The sequence below is a fragment of the Oncorhynchus tshawytscha genome, linkage group LG23 (assembly GCF_018296145.1).
Source record: "Oncorhynchus tshawytscha isolate Ot180627B linkage group LG23, Otsh_v2.0, whole genome shotgun sequence".
NCBI classification, from domain to species: domain Eukaryota; kingdom Metazoa; phylum Chordata; class Actinopteri; order Salmoniformes; family Salmonidae; genus Oncorhynchus; species Oncorhynchus tshawytscha.
In genome coordinates, this window is record NC_056451.1 from 17350363 (window position 1) to 17366778 (window position 16416).

At 44.7% G+C, this 16416-nt stretch overlaps 1 protein-coding gene across 10 annotated transcripts in view; it reads left to right on the plus strand.

Annotated features, from left to right (window-relative positions):
• Positions 1–16416, plus strand: part of LOC112222798 (oxidation resistance protein 1) — a 199010-nt gene that overhangs the window by 179062 nt on the left and 3532 nt on the right. For 8 of the 10 annotated variants that reach the window (XM_042304791.1, XM_042304789.1, XM_042304790.1 and 5 more), the window contains 6 exons: positions 1941–2653; positions 4495–4654; positions 7786–7951; positions 12764–12844; positions 15263–15388; positions 15997–16149. In XM_042304791.1, the coding sequence (XP_042160725.1) occupies positions 1941–2653; positions 4495–4654; positions 7786–7951; positions 12764–12844; positions 15263–15388; positions 15997–16149 (1399 nt within the window). Of the gene's footprint in view, positions 1–1940; positions 2654–4494; positions 4655–7785; positions 7952–10041; positions 10265–12763; positions 12845–15262; positions 15389–15996; positions 16150–16416 lie in introns of those variants that run through there. The other 2 variants (XM_042304792.1, XM_024385580.2) reach the window with 2 other exon arrangements.

The following is a 16416-nucleotide window of genomic DNA, read 5'->3' on the forward strand; positions in this document are numbered from 1 at the left end:
TTACACAAAATTAACGTTGTTTGCGTTTGCGTTTACGTTACACATCACTCGTTTACCCACTTATTTTTCTACCACTCCATCCCTGGTTACAGCCCCTCCATAATCACTTCATCAGCCCGGCACTGCAGGCGCACACTGATTACATCAGAAACCATCCAACAGATTCATTATATCCCCCATGCCAAAAAGGAAAAGGAAATGACAATTATAGCAAGGTTAATGAACTATGCATGCACCCACCTACGTCTGGATTGCTCACCCATTTGCTTGATGTAATAATATATCCACTTCAGCAGCCAGCTTAGTTTATCTCCATGGCATGCCACCCACATACAGATCTCCTACCGTCTCTGTTTTTATTAGCAATTTAACGTGGATTGTTTGCTCAGATCAAGATAATTGTGTTATATTAATACTATGATGAAATCTTACCAAAGCATTAGCTATTTGTAGCTGTGTTCCTCTGTGGCTCGGTTCTTAAGAACGCAGCGGCAGCGATGCCAAGGTCGTGGGTTCACGTCCTGCTCAGATCACATACATATGCTAATTATGTATGCACTTACTGAACTGTAAGTTGGATGAAAGTGTCTGCTAGGAAACATTTATTATTATTGTAACTATAGAGTTATGCTTAGCCCTTCCACTCTAGTGCCCATCCAGTATGTCTATGAATGTTCAGTGGTGGATTTGGGCTGTGTTAGGTGTTCAGCTCTCATGAAGCATCTTTTGTGACGTCTAATGGTTATTGCCTGCAGTCCAAACATGTTATTTATACCCCCTCACCCCTTGCCCTAGCCACTTTCCCTCAGGGCAATCCCCGTCGAAACCAGATGCAGTTTGATTGCCATCTTAAGTGGAGGTCCAATTCACTAACGTTACCCCCTCTGCCCTCGATTTAGCCCAAAGGAGCGAGTAAACCACTTTGGTCACTTGCGGGGGTTGATACGACCCACAATTCAATGCAAACTGTAGTCACATCATGTCAAATCTGGTGGCCGCGAAGTGTCAAATTTTATCAACAAGGCTGCATTTTTGGCATGTCAGAAAAAGTATTGAAGCTAGCTTGCTAGAAAATATAAATAGACATTGATTTTAGCGTTGGCAAATTAGCTTAGTCTCGCAGTGAGGAGCCTATAAAACGGAGCTAGATTCATAAACATATTTTGGGGAATTCTGAAATGTATCAGAATAAATGACCAAACAATAAAACTAGCTAGCCAGCTATGGGTAACTGTAGCCAGCTACCTGACAGGAGTGCTAGCTAGATATGTTAGCTTACTAGGTACATTAATAGCTTTAGGTTGATTGTTTTTAAGCTCAACTTCCAGATTTCCACCAAGGATGTTGCCTCTCCGATCATCACTCTCCCTTGCTTGGGCAAGGGACATTTAAGGTACACTCGGATGTGACGATGTAAAACTTCATTCAAGGGCTGCGGGTTCTACTTTGAGATTGAAACGCAGCCATTGTCTCTGTGTGTTAGGACAGCTGTTTTCTCAAATATGATGCAAGCAGATTCTGTCTCTCTCTGTCTCAAAGAGCAGACAATAACAAATGCCAGTGTTTTATCATAGACACCGGTGGACCTAGGAACAAACTATTTTAGTCCCATGAGGTCTTTGGAGAACATGTGGAGTCTAGTGCGCTGTTACAGTATGTAGAGGAATCCTGTTCGTTGGCTGGCTGGCTGCACAGTTTTTTTGTTACACTGTGTCCCTGTTAATTTTACAAAACCTCTTCAGATTATTATGCAGAGCCGTTCACTTATGCGCCAAACAAACATGATTCATATTAATTCCATATTGAGAGGATGACATGTTTCACCTGGTCTCTCCACATTATACTGTAATAAACCCAATAAAATGGTTCCATTCTGATGCATTCAAATTCAGACCTCTCTAACTTGTATTTTCTTCTTTACTGTTTTCTTCCCTATCTAGACATCTGGAGCCTTTGACGTCAGAGCGCGGGCCCTCCACCTCCTCTCAGCCAGACCCGGAGCAACGTCTGAGAGTCCCGGGCAACGGCAGTGGCAGCGCGGCCCCCCACAGCACGGAGGGCTCCTTCTCCGAGGACGTCTTTACAGAGTCAGAGCTTTCCCCAATTCGGGAGGAGGCCACTTCCTCCGAAGACCCCCGGCTGGACATGTCCTCCTCAGCCACAGCCTCCACAGAGTCCATCCAAACTGTCACCCAGGTGGAGGCCTTCATCCCCCCAGGAGAAGCCCCAGGGGCCGCAAGCTGCGCCTGCAAATCAGTCAGCCAGCCGCCAGTGGAGGGCCAGGGGAAACAACCCACCACAGCAGTAGACAATCCAGACAGCCACACGGCCCGGAGCCAGTCTCCCATGGGCTCCAAGCAGCACAGTGTGGATGTGGAGAAGGCAGCACCAAGCACACTCACCACCAGCCAGGGACTAGGCCAGGGACCATCCTCACGCCCTGCCTCACAGAGCTCTACCACCGGGCCTGGGGAGCCCTCCGGCCAGGAGGGGAGTCCAGGGGACAGGCCCAAACTGAGCAGAGAAGGGTCCCGGGACTCCGAGACGGACGTGGAGGAACTGAGGAAGATGTGGAAGAGTCACACTATGCAACAAGCCACAGAGCAAATGGAGAATGTAACAAAAAAGGAGGAGGGACAGGACTCTGCAGAAGGTAGTGAGATAACGGATCTCTGTTGTATTATGAAAATATGAAATACATAGCCTTACAATATGCGCTTAAATTGTTTTTCAGTAGGTGCGAAAATATGTTCAGCTTCCACCCTACTTGAGTTCTCAACATGAAGGCAAATCTATAGACAGTTATTGCAGATTATTACACATCCTCACTGCCAGGTATGATGCTGCCATTTGCCATCTCTGCAATTATCATCATCATGTTTATTCTAATGAAGCTCCCAGTGCTATCACATGAAGGTTGGCTCCGACTGCTTCCGTACACCTCGGCTGCAGTGTGCTCCTGATAACCTCCTGTCACACCTTTGTGCCTCCCCAGTTGTAACTGGACTAAAAAAGGGAGAGAGAACTGTGGAAATGTGTGGTGTGCTGTTATCACTTACAGGAATGAGCAGGAATGAGGCATTATACTCCGCTTTGATCTAACTCTGCTGTTAGCCGGTCTGCTGCCACGTGCACTCAACTCCAAGATAGGCTAAAACGTGAAAAATCAAACACAGAGAGACAACTCAAACACCCATACCTAACATCTGAGGGGAAACACAGTAGTGTTTAGACGGCCTGCATTTAAAACTCTCAGAGACACGTGCAGCATTTGAAGTGACTTAACTATTTACATTTTATAGCTGCCTTCTCTTTTTGGTTTGATGTCTTTTTCAGTAAACATTGAACATTTCTTACCTTAGAATATGGACTACCACAGTAGTGTGCAGGCTCAAACCACTACTGTGTTCTGTGTCATGCCTGCTATAGGTGCTATGTATGTTATTCTTCCACTGTTCTACAGTTCTATTTGAGCTCTAGTGCCTCACTTAGTTGTGTTCAGACCTGGGTTCTAATAGTATTTGTTTTCTTTTGAACACTTTTGCTGCACCTCATTGAGTTTGCCTGGTGCATTGGAACCAATGGAATAGTCCCAAAAGTGCAAACTCCGCCCATCTGCCACTCCAGGCAGGCTCAATCAAACTCTCAAAGTATTTTTTGAAAGGAAACTAATACTGGTTGAACCCAGGTCTGGTTGTGTTCAAATAATTTATATCACCATAATTCTCACCCCACAGAGAGTTCCTAGAATGTTTTCTCTTATTGGCTGGGATCACAGCAGGATTCTGCTTTACTCCACACCATATTACCATGGCAGACGCTAGCCGAGGCCCCACTTCAAAACAAGCCCAATTACTGCGTTTTCAAATATAATTTTTCCCACTGAGCTGTGTTTTCTAAGTAGATGAACCATTTCTCTGGCTCTGTTTGTGACTATGGATCCCAGTCTGTGTTATGTCACAAAGTGTCTCTTTTCTTTGTAGAAGTCCCACTGATTTGACCTTCTAATGGGTCGTTAATAAAAGCAGGTATATGTTTGGTGTCACGATCCGTTATGATCTATGTTTATTGGGATCATCTTCCTATTATTCTGGCACAGAATTACTGTCTGTTGAGATACCTGGTAAACAGAGGAGGAGATCTAGGTCACATGGCCAGGTCGCAGTTGTAAATGAGAACTTGTTCTCAACTGGCCTACCTGGTTAAATAAAGGTGAAATAAAAAAATTTGAAATAAAGACCCTGTTATCAAATAGATCTGAAATGTTTTCTTAATTACAGATGGATTAGGTCCAGTGTTGTAGTGAGGGACTACTAGATAATAAGAGGATATGTTTTAAACCAGGAGTAGGCCTACATTTGGTCACTAAATTGAAACATATTCTGAAAGATTGAAATCCGATTGGTATCTGCTTTGGCCATGTAAGTGTTAAGATGGATAAGATAACAATTCATTATCATGTGATTATTTCCTGTTTGTCATGTGGCTCTACAGTGTCCATGGAGCGGCGGAGGCACCGGTCCCACAAGTTCCTGTGTCTGCGGGTGGGCCAGCCCATGAAGAAGACATTTGTGTCCAACGCCAGCGCCTCCATGCAGCAGTACGCTCAGAGGGACAGGAAACATGAGTACTGGTTCGCTGTGCCGCAGGAGAGGTGAGTGTGTGTGTGTGTGTGCACCACACTGCAGCGCCAAGGTTTGCAGAATCACTGTAGTGCAGCCCCATTGTCTGCCCAGTGCCAAGCCCATCTCACTATGCTGCCACTAGACCAGACCAGACAGCTACATTATGTATTTATTCACCCACTCTGCAGACACACACGGTCACACACACAGACATACACAAATATCTATAGAATAGAATACATGTATTTTTCACAGAGGGAACACAACTAACCACTTTTTCCCCTGTGTGAAAAGTGGACCAGGCTGTGAAAAGCAATTCAGTTACATATATTTTGTGCAGTATCTCAGTGTGCTTTGGATGACATTTCTGTCCACAACAGCACAAATGAACTGTTTTTGCTCTTTTATGTATATAGGTATTGATCGTAAGGAGATCTGTCAATTTTGACTCCGCTGGGATGTTGCACAGCAATGTCAGCAGTATTCATAATGAATGTATCGTTTAGGCCTTTCAAAGAACAGTACAAGGAAACATGTATATTCATCAAAAGCTGTAAAATATGTTTTTCTAGTGAATTATTCCAAATTGCTTCAACAGCTTAATTCAATTAGTTAATGCTGAAAAGTCACTTTGTTGCAATGAATTTGCCACAACCTCATTATCAATGTTGGGTCCAAGCACAGTGCTGCCTTTGTCTCCAGTCCTGGAGAGCGAGAGGGCAGAAAGTTATGAATCTGATAAGATGTTTGACCAGCCATTCTTTGGCTTTGGAAACTCTGCCCTACAGCTGTTTTCATTCCCAGTAGCCAGTAGGCTTGTGTTGACCAGCACAGCACACTCCTCTCAGTCTCACATGTTAATCTCATTTGAAGCAGGCAGACAGGCCACCAATCTTGTCTCTGGTCACAGACACAGTCACACCACCATCACCATGGCCATGTGCCATTGTAGGGTGGTTGGAATGTGTTTATCTCAGAATGTCTCCTGTAATGCTGCCCTGTTACATTGCTGGCTCTGTTCCCATGGGTAGCACTGTGCCTTTATACATACACACACACATCGTGCACAGATGCGCACATTTACACATACTCACGTACACAAACACTTTCGTACACACAAACACACGTGCATGCACACACACACACTGGCAGACTGACTATGCCTGCTGGATGACCTAGTTGAGTGGCGACCCAGAAGATATGTGTAAAGTATCCTGACAATGGTGGGAGAGTTCCAGACAGTGGGGAAAAAGACCATATACAACCTGATACATAGAGACACAAGACAGCAGAGTGGCATAACAGACTCATGCCATTTAGAGACGGCCACAGGAGACAGGAAACAGGAGATAAAGGGCTGTGAGACATGGGTTTAATTCTCGACACAGAAAAAGTAGGAAGTATACGGAGGCTACGGGGCAACAGAGGACGAACAGCAAAGGGGCTAATGATCTTGGAGCGGGGGAGAAAGGTCTCGGCTTCTGGGGGTGTAGCCACGGGGCTATAGCGGCGTGCCAGCGCATCTTGCTTGACCTTCTTGGATACCGGTCGGGACTGCTGAAGCGAAGTAGCCTGGGCCTTACTGAACCCCTCCCAGAGGTCCAAGGACTCCGCAGGAAGACATCCCGGGGCAGGCAGAGCTGACTTCAGGCAATGAGTGTGGCAGAACGGACTCCAGCCCACGATGGCACCAGTAGACCAGTCAATAGAGGGATTGTGTCGCTGGAGACAAGGGAATCCCAATACCACGGAAACCTGCGGAGACTCAATTAGCAGGAATTGGATCGTCTCGCTGTGGTTCCCCGACACTCGTAGGTTGACGGGGATGGTCTGGTGGGTGACCCCGGGGACTTCCGGAGTTCATTAGATGCAAGGTGGGATCCTTAAGCGAGGGATTGGGACCACAATTGGACCTCTTCTCCCTCATACGTTCCCACAGCCGACAATCGATCCGGATGGTTAAAGCGATGAGTGAGTCGAGATCCGTCTGTAGTTCTCGTGCTGCAAGCTCATCCTTTACCTCCTCCGATAATCCGTGCAGGAACATGTCGAACAGCACTTCCGGGTTCCAAGTACCCTCTGCTGCTAGCGCGCAGAACTCCACCGCATAGTCTGCCGCACTGAGAGAGTCCTGCCGAAGCTGGAGTAACTTCCAGGCAGCCTCTCTCCCGGACCACGGAGTCTCAAACTTCAGACTGAAGCATACGGCCGACGGTTGTTCCCAAATGGCCGTAGCCCAAGCTAGGGCCATCCTGGACATCAGCGTAAAGAGGTACGGTATCTTAGAGCAGTCAGAGGGAAAGGAGGAAGGCTGCAGCTCCATGATGAGGGAACGCTGAGTGAGAAACGCCCGACAGGTGCCCGACTCTCCATCTAAGCACTCCGGGGGAGGTAAGCAGGGTTCCCGGGAAACTGAGGTGACGGCGCTGCTACCAGCCAGATTACTAAGGGGCTGGGAGGTTACTGTTGTGATAGGTTGCTTGGTAGACAACCCACGGACTTGCTCCCTTAATGTGTACAATGCCTGGTCGTGACGTTCGGCCACGGCCTGGAACCCTTCAATCAGACCACGAAGGCAACTCCTCGTGCCTTCCAATGACAGATCATTGGCCGGCGATAGATTTGTGCGGCTGGTCCGAGTCTGCCGGGTCAGTCATGGCCAGTTCGTACTATCACGTTTGAAGGTAAGACCCAGGTTCCGACAGTGTCAAAGGAACAAAAGTCTATTAATTCGAACACGGGAAGGCAAATGTACAGGACGGCAGGCAGAGGTCGGTAATCCAGAATAGTGGGGCAAAGGTACAGGATGGCAGGCAGGCAGGCTCAAGGTCAGGGCAGGCAGAGGGTGGTAATCCAGAGTAGAGGGCAAAGGTACAGGACAGCAGGCAGGCTCAGGGTCAGGGCAAGCAGAAGGACAAAACCAGGAAAACTAGAGAACAAGAATATAGACAAGACAGGAGCAAGGGGAGAATGCTGGTAGGTTTGAGGAACAAAACGAACTGGCAACAGACAAACACAGAACACAGGTATAAATACACAGGGGATAATGGGGAAGATGGGCAACACCTCAAGGAGGATTGAGACAATCACAAAGACTGGTGAAACAGATCAGGGCGTGACAGTCTGGCTGTCTGTGTTTCTACCTCTCTCCCCTCCCCAGGTCCGAGCACCTGTATGTGTTCTTCATCCAGTGGACCCCAGACATGTATGGGGAGGGGGTGAAGGGCATCGGCCACGAGCCAGGGTTCATGGTGGTCAAGAAGCCTTCGGGGTTTGAGACAAGAGAAGACGAACCCCTCACGGATATCAACAACAAAGAGTGGGAGGTAAGGACTAGAGAACTGAGGTGTTCCACACTACATTCTACAGTCTGTGTTGTTTCTTACATGGCTGAATGTTGCTGTACAGTAGTATGTGTAGTAGTTACAATACAATGAGTGTACAAAACAATAGGAACACCTTCCTAATATTGAGTTGCGCCCCCTTTTGCCCTCAGAACAGATTCAATTCATTGGGGGTATGGACTTTACAAGGTGTTGAAAGCATTGCACAGGGATGCTGGCCCATGTTGACTCCAATGCTTCCCACAGTTGTGTCAAGTTGACTAGATGTCCTTTGGGTGGTGGACAATTATTGATACACACGGAAAACTGTTGAGTGTGAAAAAACCAGCAGCATTGCAGTTCTTGACACTCAAACTGGTGCGCCTGACACCTTCTACCGTACCCCATTCAAAGACTCTTAAATCTTTTGTCTTTCCCATTCACCCTCTGAAAGGCACACATACACAATCCATGTCTCAATTGTCTCAAGGCTTAAAAGTCCTTCTTTAACCTGTCTCTTCCCCTTCATCTACACTGATTGAAGTGACATCAATAAGGGATCATAGCTTTCACCTGGATTCACCTTGTCAGTCTATGTCATGAAAAGACGAGGTGTTCCTAATGTTTGGTACATTCTGTATATTTACCTTCTCATCCAGCCTGTGTTGTAATCCATACATGTCCTATTTGTTATATGCTTTTATTCAGTCAAGTGATTTCTTTTGTGGTGATATGACTGTGTGTAGTGTTGAATGGAATGTATTCGCATTGTTATTCTGCCGTCATCATTATCTATGCTCCTTAAGGTTATTTGTGTGTTCAAATTATTACACTGTCATTTATGATTACATTGTTTTGATCAATCTGTCCAAGTGTTTGCTTGATGTGTTATAGTTATGTTTATTGTGTAATTTGTGTGAATACTATTTCCTTTGGTCGGAAATGCGCAATTTTCACTCAGATTACAACAACCACAATGTTTTGCATGATTGTGAAATCATTTTGTTCCAAGTCAGTTGTCCACGTTATTAATGCAGTATATATGGCATGCATTAATATCTCTGTTGTCGTCGGTCATCCCAAACTATAGTAATGCTGGATGACCTGACTGACTGGGGTGTTCCGCAGTTGTAGACAGATGGATGGAATGGTTCCCGTTGTGAAAAGCTGGTTGGTTCAATGCCGGGAAGGCACATAGTGAATTCTTTAAAACGTGTGGGCATTCTTGTGTCCGTAATATACATAGTTGTGTTCAGTTCGCTCATCCTTAATAGTGGCTTTATGGGATTTTCATTTCCCCTCAAATGTGGATGTAGGGTTTTAGGATTTAAGAAGCAAGATTTTGAAAGAACAAATTAAGGACTGTTAATGCATTATTCTGGTGTGAATATATTATTCTGGTGTGAATGTAGAGGAATAGGAAAAAGTCCAGTGTGTGGACATGGCTGCTCAAAGTCTGTTCAATAGGTTGGCTGGCTGCACTTGCGTGAGGTATAATGGTGAGAGGATATATTCATTGCATACAGAAATTGATACGCAAGCTGTGGCTGGGATTTAAATTTTAATGTAAGTGAATGCTGTAGGAAACAAAGTGGGCTGATTTGTTTGGGCCTGGTCCTGAAGAGGCTACATGATCCAGTGATTTGAATAAGTAAATAGTTGCCTCTCTTTTACGTTGACCCTTTAAGGTAAACATGGATTTTAAACAATACTTATATTATTTGTCTGTAATAACTATAATGCTGTTAGCCTTTTATGATACTTTATTTGGTCATTGATCATTAGGTCTACTGTGCTGTATGTGTATTGTATGTCATGCAATATGGCAAGTATGACAATTCAAGCTACTTCATTGATTAACGTGTGATGTGTGCCCAAACTACTCAAAGGTGATTCACCAAGCTTTTTATTGTTACAGTGATGTTAGACGATAAGTGCATTTGATCTCCCTACAGTACCTCATGAAACATTTTTTTTTATTAATGTATTGGTATTGTATCTTTAAATTGCTCTAGTGAAGTATGCAAATAGGAAGTGCCCTCTGCCTTTGAGCAAATAAGGAGCTGGCTTTGCCCCTGTCCTGCATTGCCACTGGCTCTTGCGGGTGTCAAACAAACATCGAAGACCCTTCTAAAATGTTTCTATTTTAGTTAGCTAGTAGAGTCCCCGCCCGTCCGGTGTCTGGTTCAACATCGACTTGTGGATATTGGAATTACTTCAGGAATGTGACTGTCGAGCTCAACCTCGCCCCGAAAGAAAGAAATGTTCTCTAGAAGGGTGAAGGAAGAAACGCCGCTGACCCCTAAGTACACTTATGTATGTATCTATAACAGTCCGTGTTTTAGCTGCGCGTGTTTTGTTGTTGTTAGCCTGCTAGCTACATTACTGGATGGCTAGCTTGCTAAAAAAAAATGCAAACGGCTTGCCCAGTGACTGACTGAAATCCAAATAGTCACTGACATATCTGATGAGTCTAAAAAAAACAGCACTTGATGTTGTCGCTTTGTATCACTCCTTATCTTTGGTTCTCGTTTTGGAAAGTTTTGAGGTTCCGTTTTTTTCAGTGAACAGAACAGTTTGTGAACATCGTGCTATATTGTATATAACGTCAGTAACTAATAACATCGTAGCTAACTTGCGACATTGTATCAATACACTGTGTATAGCTTACAGTTCTACAATTTCCATTGCATTGACAGTGATCGGCTTCTCTGTAATGGTGAGATATTATATCTATAACGTTAGTTGGATGGGCTGATGCAATATGTCTGTTTTGGAAAGAATGACCTTCATGTAAGTTGTTATTTGGGAGGAAAGGGAGCAGAGAATAGCTTGAATATTGTAGCCTGGTCTCAGATCTTTGTGCTCTTGCAAACTCCATTTCTCATTGTCAAGCACAAACAGACTGGCACCAGGCTATGGTCGTTGGCTAGCCTGAGACCTTCCTCCTGAACACAGAAGATGGGGATTGCAGCAAACTGGCCTGACTTGGCTTTTCTCAATAGACTGCACTTTAGTGTCAGCTAAAGTTAGGCTCCAAATAAATATTTAATGAACACTGTAGTTTACCCTTTTCTTTGCATTATTGAGAACTGTAATGTGGCAGCTTGTTTGGGAAAACGTTATTTACACCATGATTTAAGGTGACTAAAGAGGTGTTTCAGGGTAACTTGTTTCCCGCTTGACCCAAGTTTGCCCAATCCAACTTGACTCAACTAACTTTTAACTAGTTTATGGCAGCAATTCATGTATAGCCTAATTCTATAATAGATTCAGACAATTTCATAATTGTTCTAGTTTTTTACATGCAGTATCATAACATATTTATGGATAGGCTTCATTTGCAGGGGTACACAGCTCCGGTCCCTGAGGGCCACCCACAGCACTGCTCGTGTCCATAGAAACCTATTAAGTAGGCCTACTGTATCTGGAGTTGTGCACCTCTTGAATGGCTTTGTTATGCTATTTCATATGACCCCATGATCGCACTTTGTGCTGGTTCATGGTCACATCCCCTTGAAGAGCCGGGCCTCAAGGGGCTTAGCTACCTTCTGAAGTAGAAGTCTGGCTTTAAGATGTTATTGTGGAGGTAGAACTTGTAGCTATTGTTAGACTCAGCCAGAACTGCTGATAGGATGTTTTGAAGGGGGATTCCCGTGTGTGCTAGCTTCCATGAGCTCTGTCTGGCAGAGATGTTTGCTTCAGCGCATTATTATTAATGATGATGAAAAGCAGCACTAGCGCTGGGAATTGCCCGGGACTTCACGATACGATATTATCACCATACTTAGGATATGTATTGCGATTCTCACAATTCTGCATATTGCTCACTGTATGTCAGCTGCAGAGAGAGGAGAGCATTAGAAAAGGAGTTTTGATCAGTCATGGAAATAGAATTGCTGAAAATATGTTGGCTCACTATTTAAAAAGGTGCAGAACAAGCTATAGGATGAAACTTATTGGGAGTTTTGGCACAGGTACAGCCAACTAGCAATAGCTAAAGCTACTTAGACCCCCCCTGCCCCCTGATTACTTGGAGTCAAAGTACCAATATTGCCCTAAATAATATTGCGATATGTAACTATTGATTTCCCCCCCATCACTAAGTAAGTTTACTACTCCCTTATTTGGGGGGTCGGTCATCTCTGATCAGCAGGTCAAGCGAGGCTGTCTGGGACTTGTTCTCCATGGCTTAGTACACATACTGACAGAATGATTTTTGATATGCTTTCTGGGCGTGGCTAATTAAATCGTTACATCAGAATTTTTGGAGTTCCTCTGTGCTCTTGTCAAGCTATACCAAATGGGTGATTCAATTTGACTTGCACAGTATTGTGCAACAGATTAACATGTTTGTACACTAACAGGCTGCCAAGTGCTTGACGGTGCACTGGTGTCGTATCACCTACAGTCCAACGGATCCTCTCAATTGATTAAGTTTATCAGAAGAATGTCCTTGTGTGGCTTCTCTGGTTTAAGTTGTTTTTGTTCTGCCTGTGTCAGAATGGCTTGTCTGCCTCTCGTCCCTCTGGCTGGTCCTAACATCCACTAGTGGTGTTGATTTAGATTACACAACCATGCAAAACACTTCTATTGGTTCATATCAACCACCTCTTGTTCAAATATTAGACTTTAAACCAAGCCTATTTAATGGAGACCTGAATATCACATAACGATAGATGAAAAAATATACACAGTGATGTCAGGTCTCTCCACCTTCAAATGTACTCTCTCCCCTCCCTCTGCTGTGCTCATCCTTTTTCCTCCATCGCCAGCAGCTGAGTTACACTTCCTCTTCCTGTCTCCGCCCCCCAGGTAGTGTCACTGACTGAGTACCACCGCCGGATCGATGCGCTAAACAGTGAAGATCTGAAATCTCTCTGCAAGCGGCTTCAGGTGCCCCACTCAGCAAAGCTCCAGTTCTCCCTTCCCTTTTTCTAGACTACTTCCCAAATGGTACCCTATTCCTTATGTAGTGCACTACGTTTGGCCACTTATGTAGGGAATAAGGTGCCATTCTTAGATTAGCCCCTGCCAGGCTCTGTTAGCTCCTCAGTGTGTTTCTGACCTCTTGCCTCTCACCCAGTTGTCCTAGCTGGGCTGACCTGGGCCTACCTGGACTAACTTTGACCTGGGCTAACCTTGACCAGGGCCCTGGGATGGGCCAGCAGTATGATGCTGCAGCCTCGTGTAGCAACTGTCCAAAGAACCGCTATGAGATAATTTGAAGAGTTTTGTGCAACCAGCAACTAATACCTGGTAGAGAAATGGAGGAGGGTAATTTATGCCTTCATAAAGTTCCCATAATGCCCTGCATCCACTTCTCACAGCTCCTCACTGACCACTGCTGTGGTTAGTTTCAAGAATGCCTCATTACTGTTTATTATTAGCCATAGCTAATTAGATAGCCTAGTCCCAAGGCTGTCATAGAGACAAAGAATGTGAATCATAATACAATATGTTGTAGCTCTTCGCTGTTGAGGGATGGGGATTTTCCTGAGGTTTCTCGACTCTGTCAATCAAATGTAGAATTTGTGTTCCTCCACTTCTGAGTGACTCCTCACAAACTGTGTTCATCCATCCACATCTGGGTAGTGAGGAACTGCTGCTTCCCTATCCGCCTCTGCTTTCTATTGGAGGGAGAGGAGAGGGGAAGGGAGGGAGGTAGACGGGGATGGTGGGTGGGTGGAAGTGGGATTCGATTCAATCCATTAAGTGGGTGCAGGATTGTTTGCGCAGGACAATGCAGGTAATTCAACAGGACTGTAATGTGATCACGGTCAGGCCATCAGTGGCTAGGCTGTCTACAATCAGGCCTGTTATGGAGGAAGATAAACAACCCCCGCTGGAACTCAAACAGTCCAACACCGTGTGTCCAGCTCAATCACAAATAGGCCTTCTGGGCCACTCATTATTTACTGTGTTTTGCATTTTCTACAGCCAACTTTCCTATTGTGCTAAGTATAGAAATATCCAAACTCGGACATTGTACAATTTAGCCTCCTGATTTACCCTCTGTATATAATGCACATTTCCAAGTGTTATTACAATTCTGGAGAAGCCAACATGTTTTTATGAGCCTTTGGGACAGCAAGGGTAGCCTAGTGGTTAGAGCTCTGGACTAGTAACCGGAAGGTTGCAAGTTCAAACACCCGAGCTGACAAGGTACAAATCTGTCGTTCTGCCCCTGAACAGGCACTTAACCCACTGTTCCTAGGCCGTCATTGAAAATAAGAATTTGTTCTTAACTGACTTGCCTAGTTAAATAAAGGTAAAAAAAATACAAATGTAGGCTCTCATAAGCCACGGTTGGCTCCTTACCTTTTAATGTGTTACTGACATAAAGGAGTCTAGTCTATGTTCTCCCTAAACCCATTGCTCCCAAATTGATGCTTTTCAAAGCTGAGTTAATTTGTTATATTAAGTAGGCCTATCTTGTATATTTGTGTTTCCTGGGGCTCATGTTAGCCTGTAAAGAATCCTGCCTCTGCTGATATGAGACTTTATTCATATCTTGAAAACCACCTTCTTAGAAATCATATGACACACCCCCAATCCTAGTAAGTAATGTGGTATCGGTTTATTAGCCTATAGAAAACATTGAGCACAGTGTTCGGTTTATTAGCCTATAGAAAACATTGAGCACAGTGTTCGGTTTATTAGCCTATAGAAAACATTGAGCACAGTGTTCGGTTTATTAGCCTATAGAAAACATTGAGCACAGTGTTCGGTTTATTAGCCTATAGAAAACATTGAGCACAGTGTTCGGTTTATTAGCCTATAGAAAACATTGAGCACAGTGTTCGGTTTATTAGCCTATAGAAAACATCTAGCACAGTGTTCGGTTTATTAGCCTATAGAAAACATTGAGCACAGTGTTTGGTTTATTAGCCTATAGAAAACATTGAGCACAGTGTTCGGTTTATTAGCCTATAGAAAACATTGAGCACAGTGTTCGGTTTATTAGCCTATAGAAAACATTGAGCACAGTGTTCGGTTTATTAGCCTATAGAAAACATTGAGCACAGTGTTCGGTTTATTAGCCTATAGAAAACATTGAGCACAGTGTTCGGTTTATTAGCCTATAGAAAACATTGAGCACAGTGTTCATCCCAGTCTAGCTCTGTCCCAAATGTCACCTTATTAACTGTAAAGTGCACCACTTTTGACCAGGGCAGAGTAGTGCACTATGTAGGGGATATGATGCCATTTGGGACATATCCTAAAGCGATAGACACCCCATTACCTTTACTAGATAGACAACCACCCACTCCTCCTGAGTGCCTGTCGTGACTGTTGTCTGTGTGTATCCAGATCACCACCAAGGAGGAGGTGAACTCTAAGCATGCCACCTCTATCAAGACGGAGCTGGAGCCTGAGACCTTCAGACCCAACCTCAGTGAGCCTAGCGAGCTGCTGGAGGCACAGCAAATAGAGAAGGTAATAACTCCCACTGCTGACCGGCACAATGGCTTGATCCATGCCCATTGATTGTCAATGGGCTATTTCCTAACGCAACGTCATGGTTGACCTTCAACCACAGGCCTTCAGCCAGAGCAGTGCTGGCCCTCCCTGAGGAGCTATCTGTTTAGTGACAGCAGGGTCTTGAGCCTCATCATTACAAGGCTGATGGTATAGTAGCTGAGTCAGATAATCTCTGAATTACAATACTGGGATGGTTGGGGTTTTCAGATAAGGTCTGTTAGGGTTTTAACATGAGTGGGGTTAGTCTTCAGGAAAGAGGCATATTTTCATGTAGGCCAATAGCTGTTGGGGAAAATGGATTCTTGTTAGGACATGCAACAAAGGAAGGAGCCTTAAGAATGTGTGTGACTAGCTTGCTGCGCTCTTATTGTAGGTCTCTCTGTGGTCGACACTTAAAGCCTGTTCTCCTGAGACTGTTGTGTTCTGGGTGTGTGGAGCTCAGTTACTCTCTAACAACCAGCTGTGGGAAAAGGTCACTGCAGCTGTAATGGACCTTGATGTCTGTGGCCTTTTCTCTCTTTCATTTCTGTTTATCCCCCCCGGCGTCTGTCTCTTTTCTCCAGCTGGCGAAGAACCTCCCTCCCCGTACCATTGGGTACCCCTGGACCTTGGCCTATGGCACCACCAAGCATGGCATGAGCATCAAGAGCCTTTACCGGGCCATGCAGGGGCAGGACACCCCTGTGCTGTTGGTCATCAGGGACAGTGATGGTGGAGTGAGTAGGACAACAACACTTCTCTATTAGACCTGAATCCTAAGTCCAGATCTGTGCACGTAACTCAAATGTATATACACTGCTCAAAAAAATAAAGGGAACACTAAAATAACACATCCTAGATCTGAATGAATGAAATATTCTTATTATATACTTTTTTCTTTACATAGTTGAATGTGTTGACAACAAAATCACACAAATTATCAAGGGAAATCAAATTTATCAACCCATGGAGGTCTGGAATTGGAGTCCCACTCAAAATTAAAG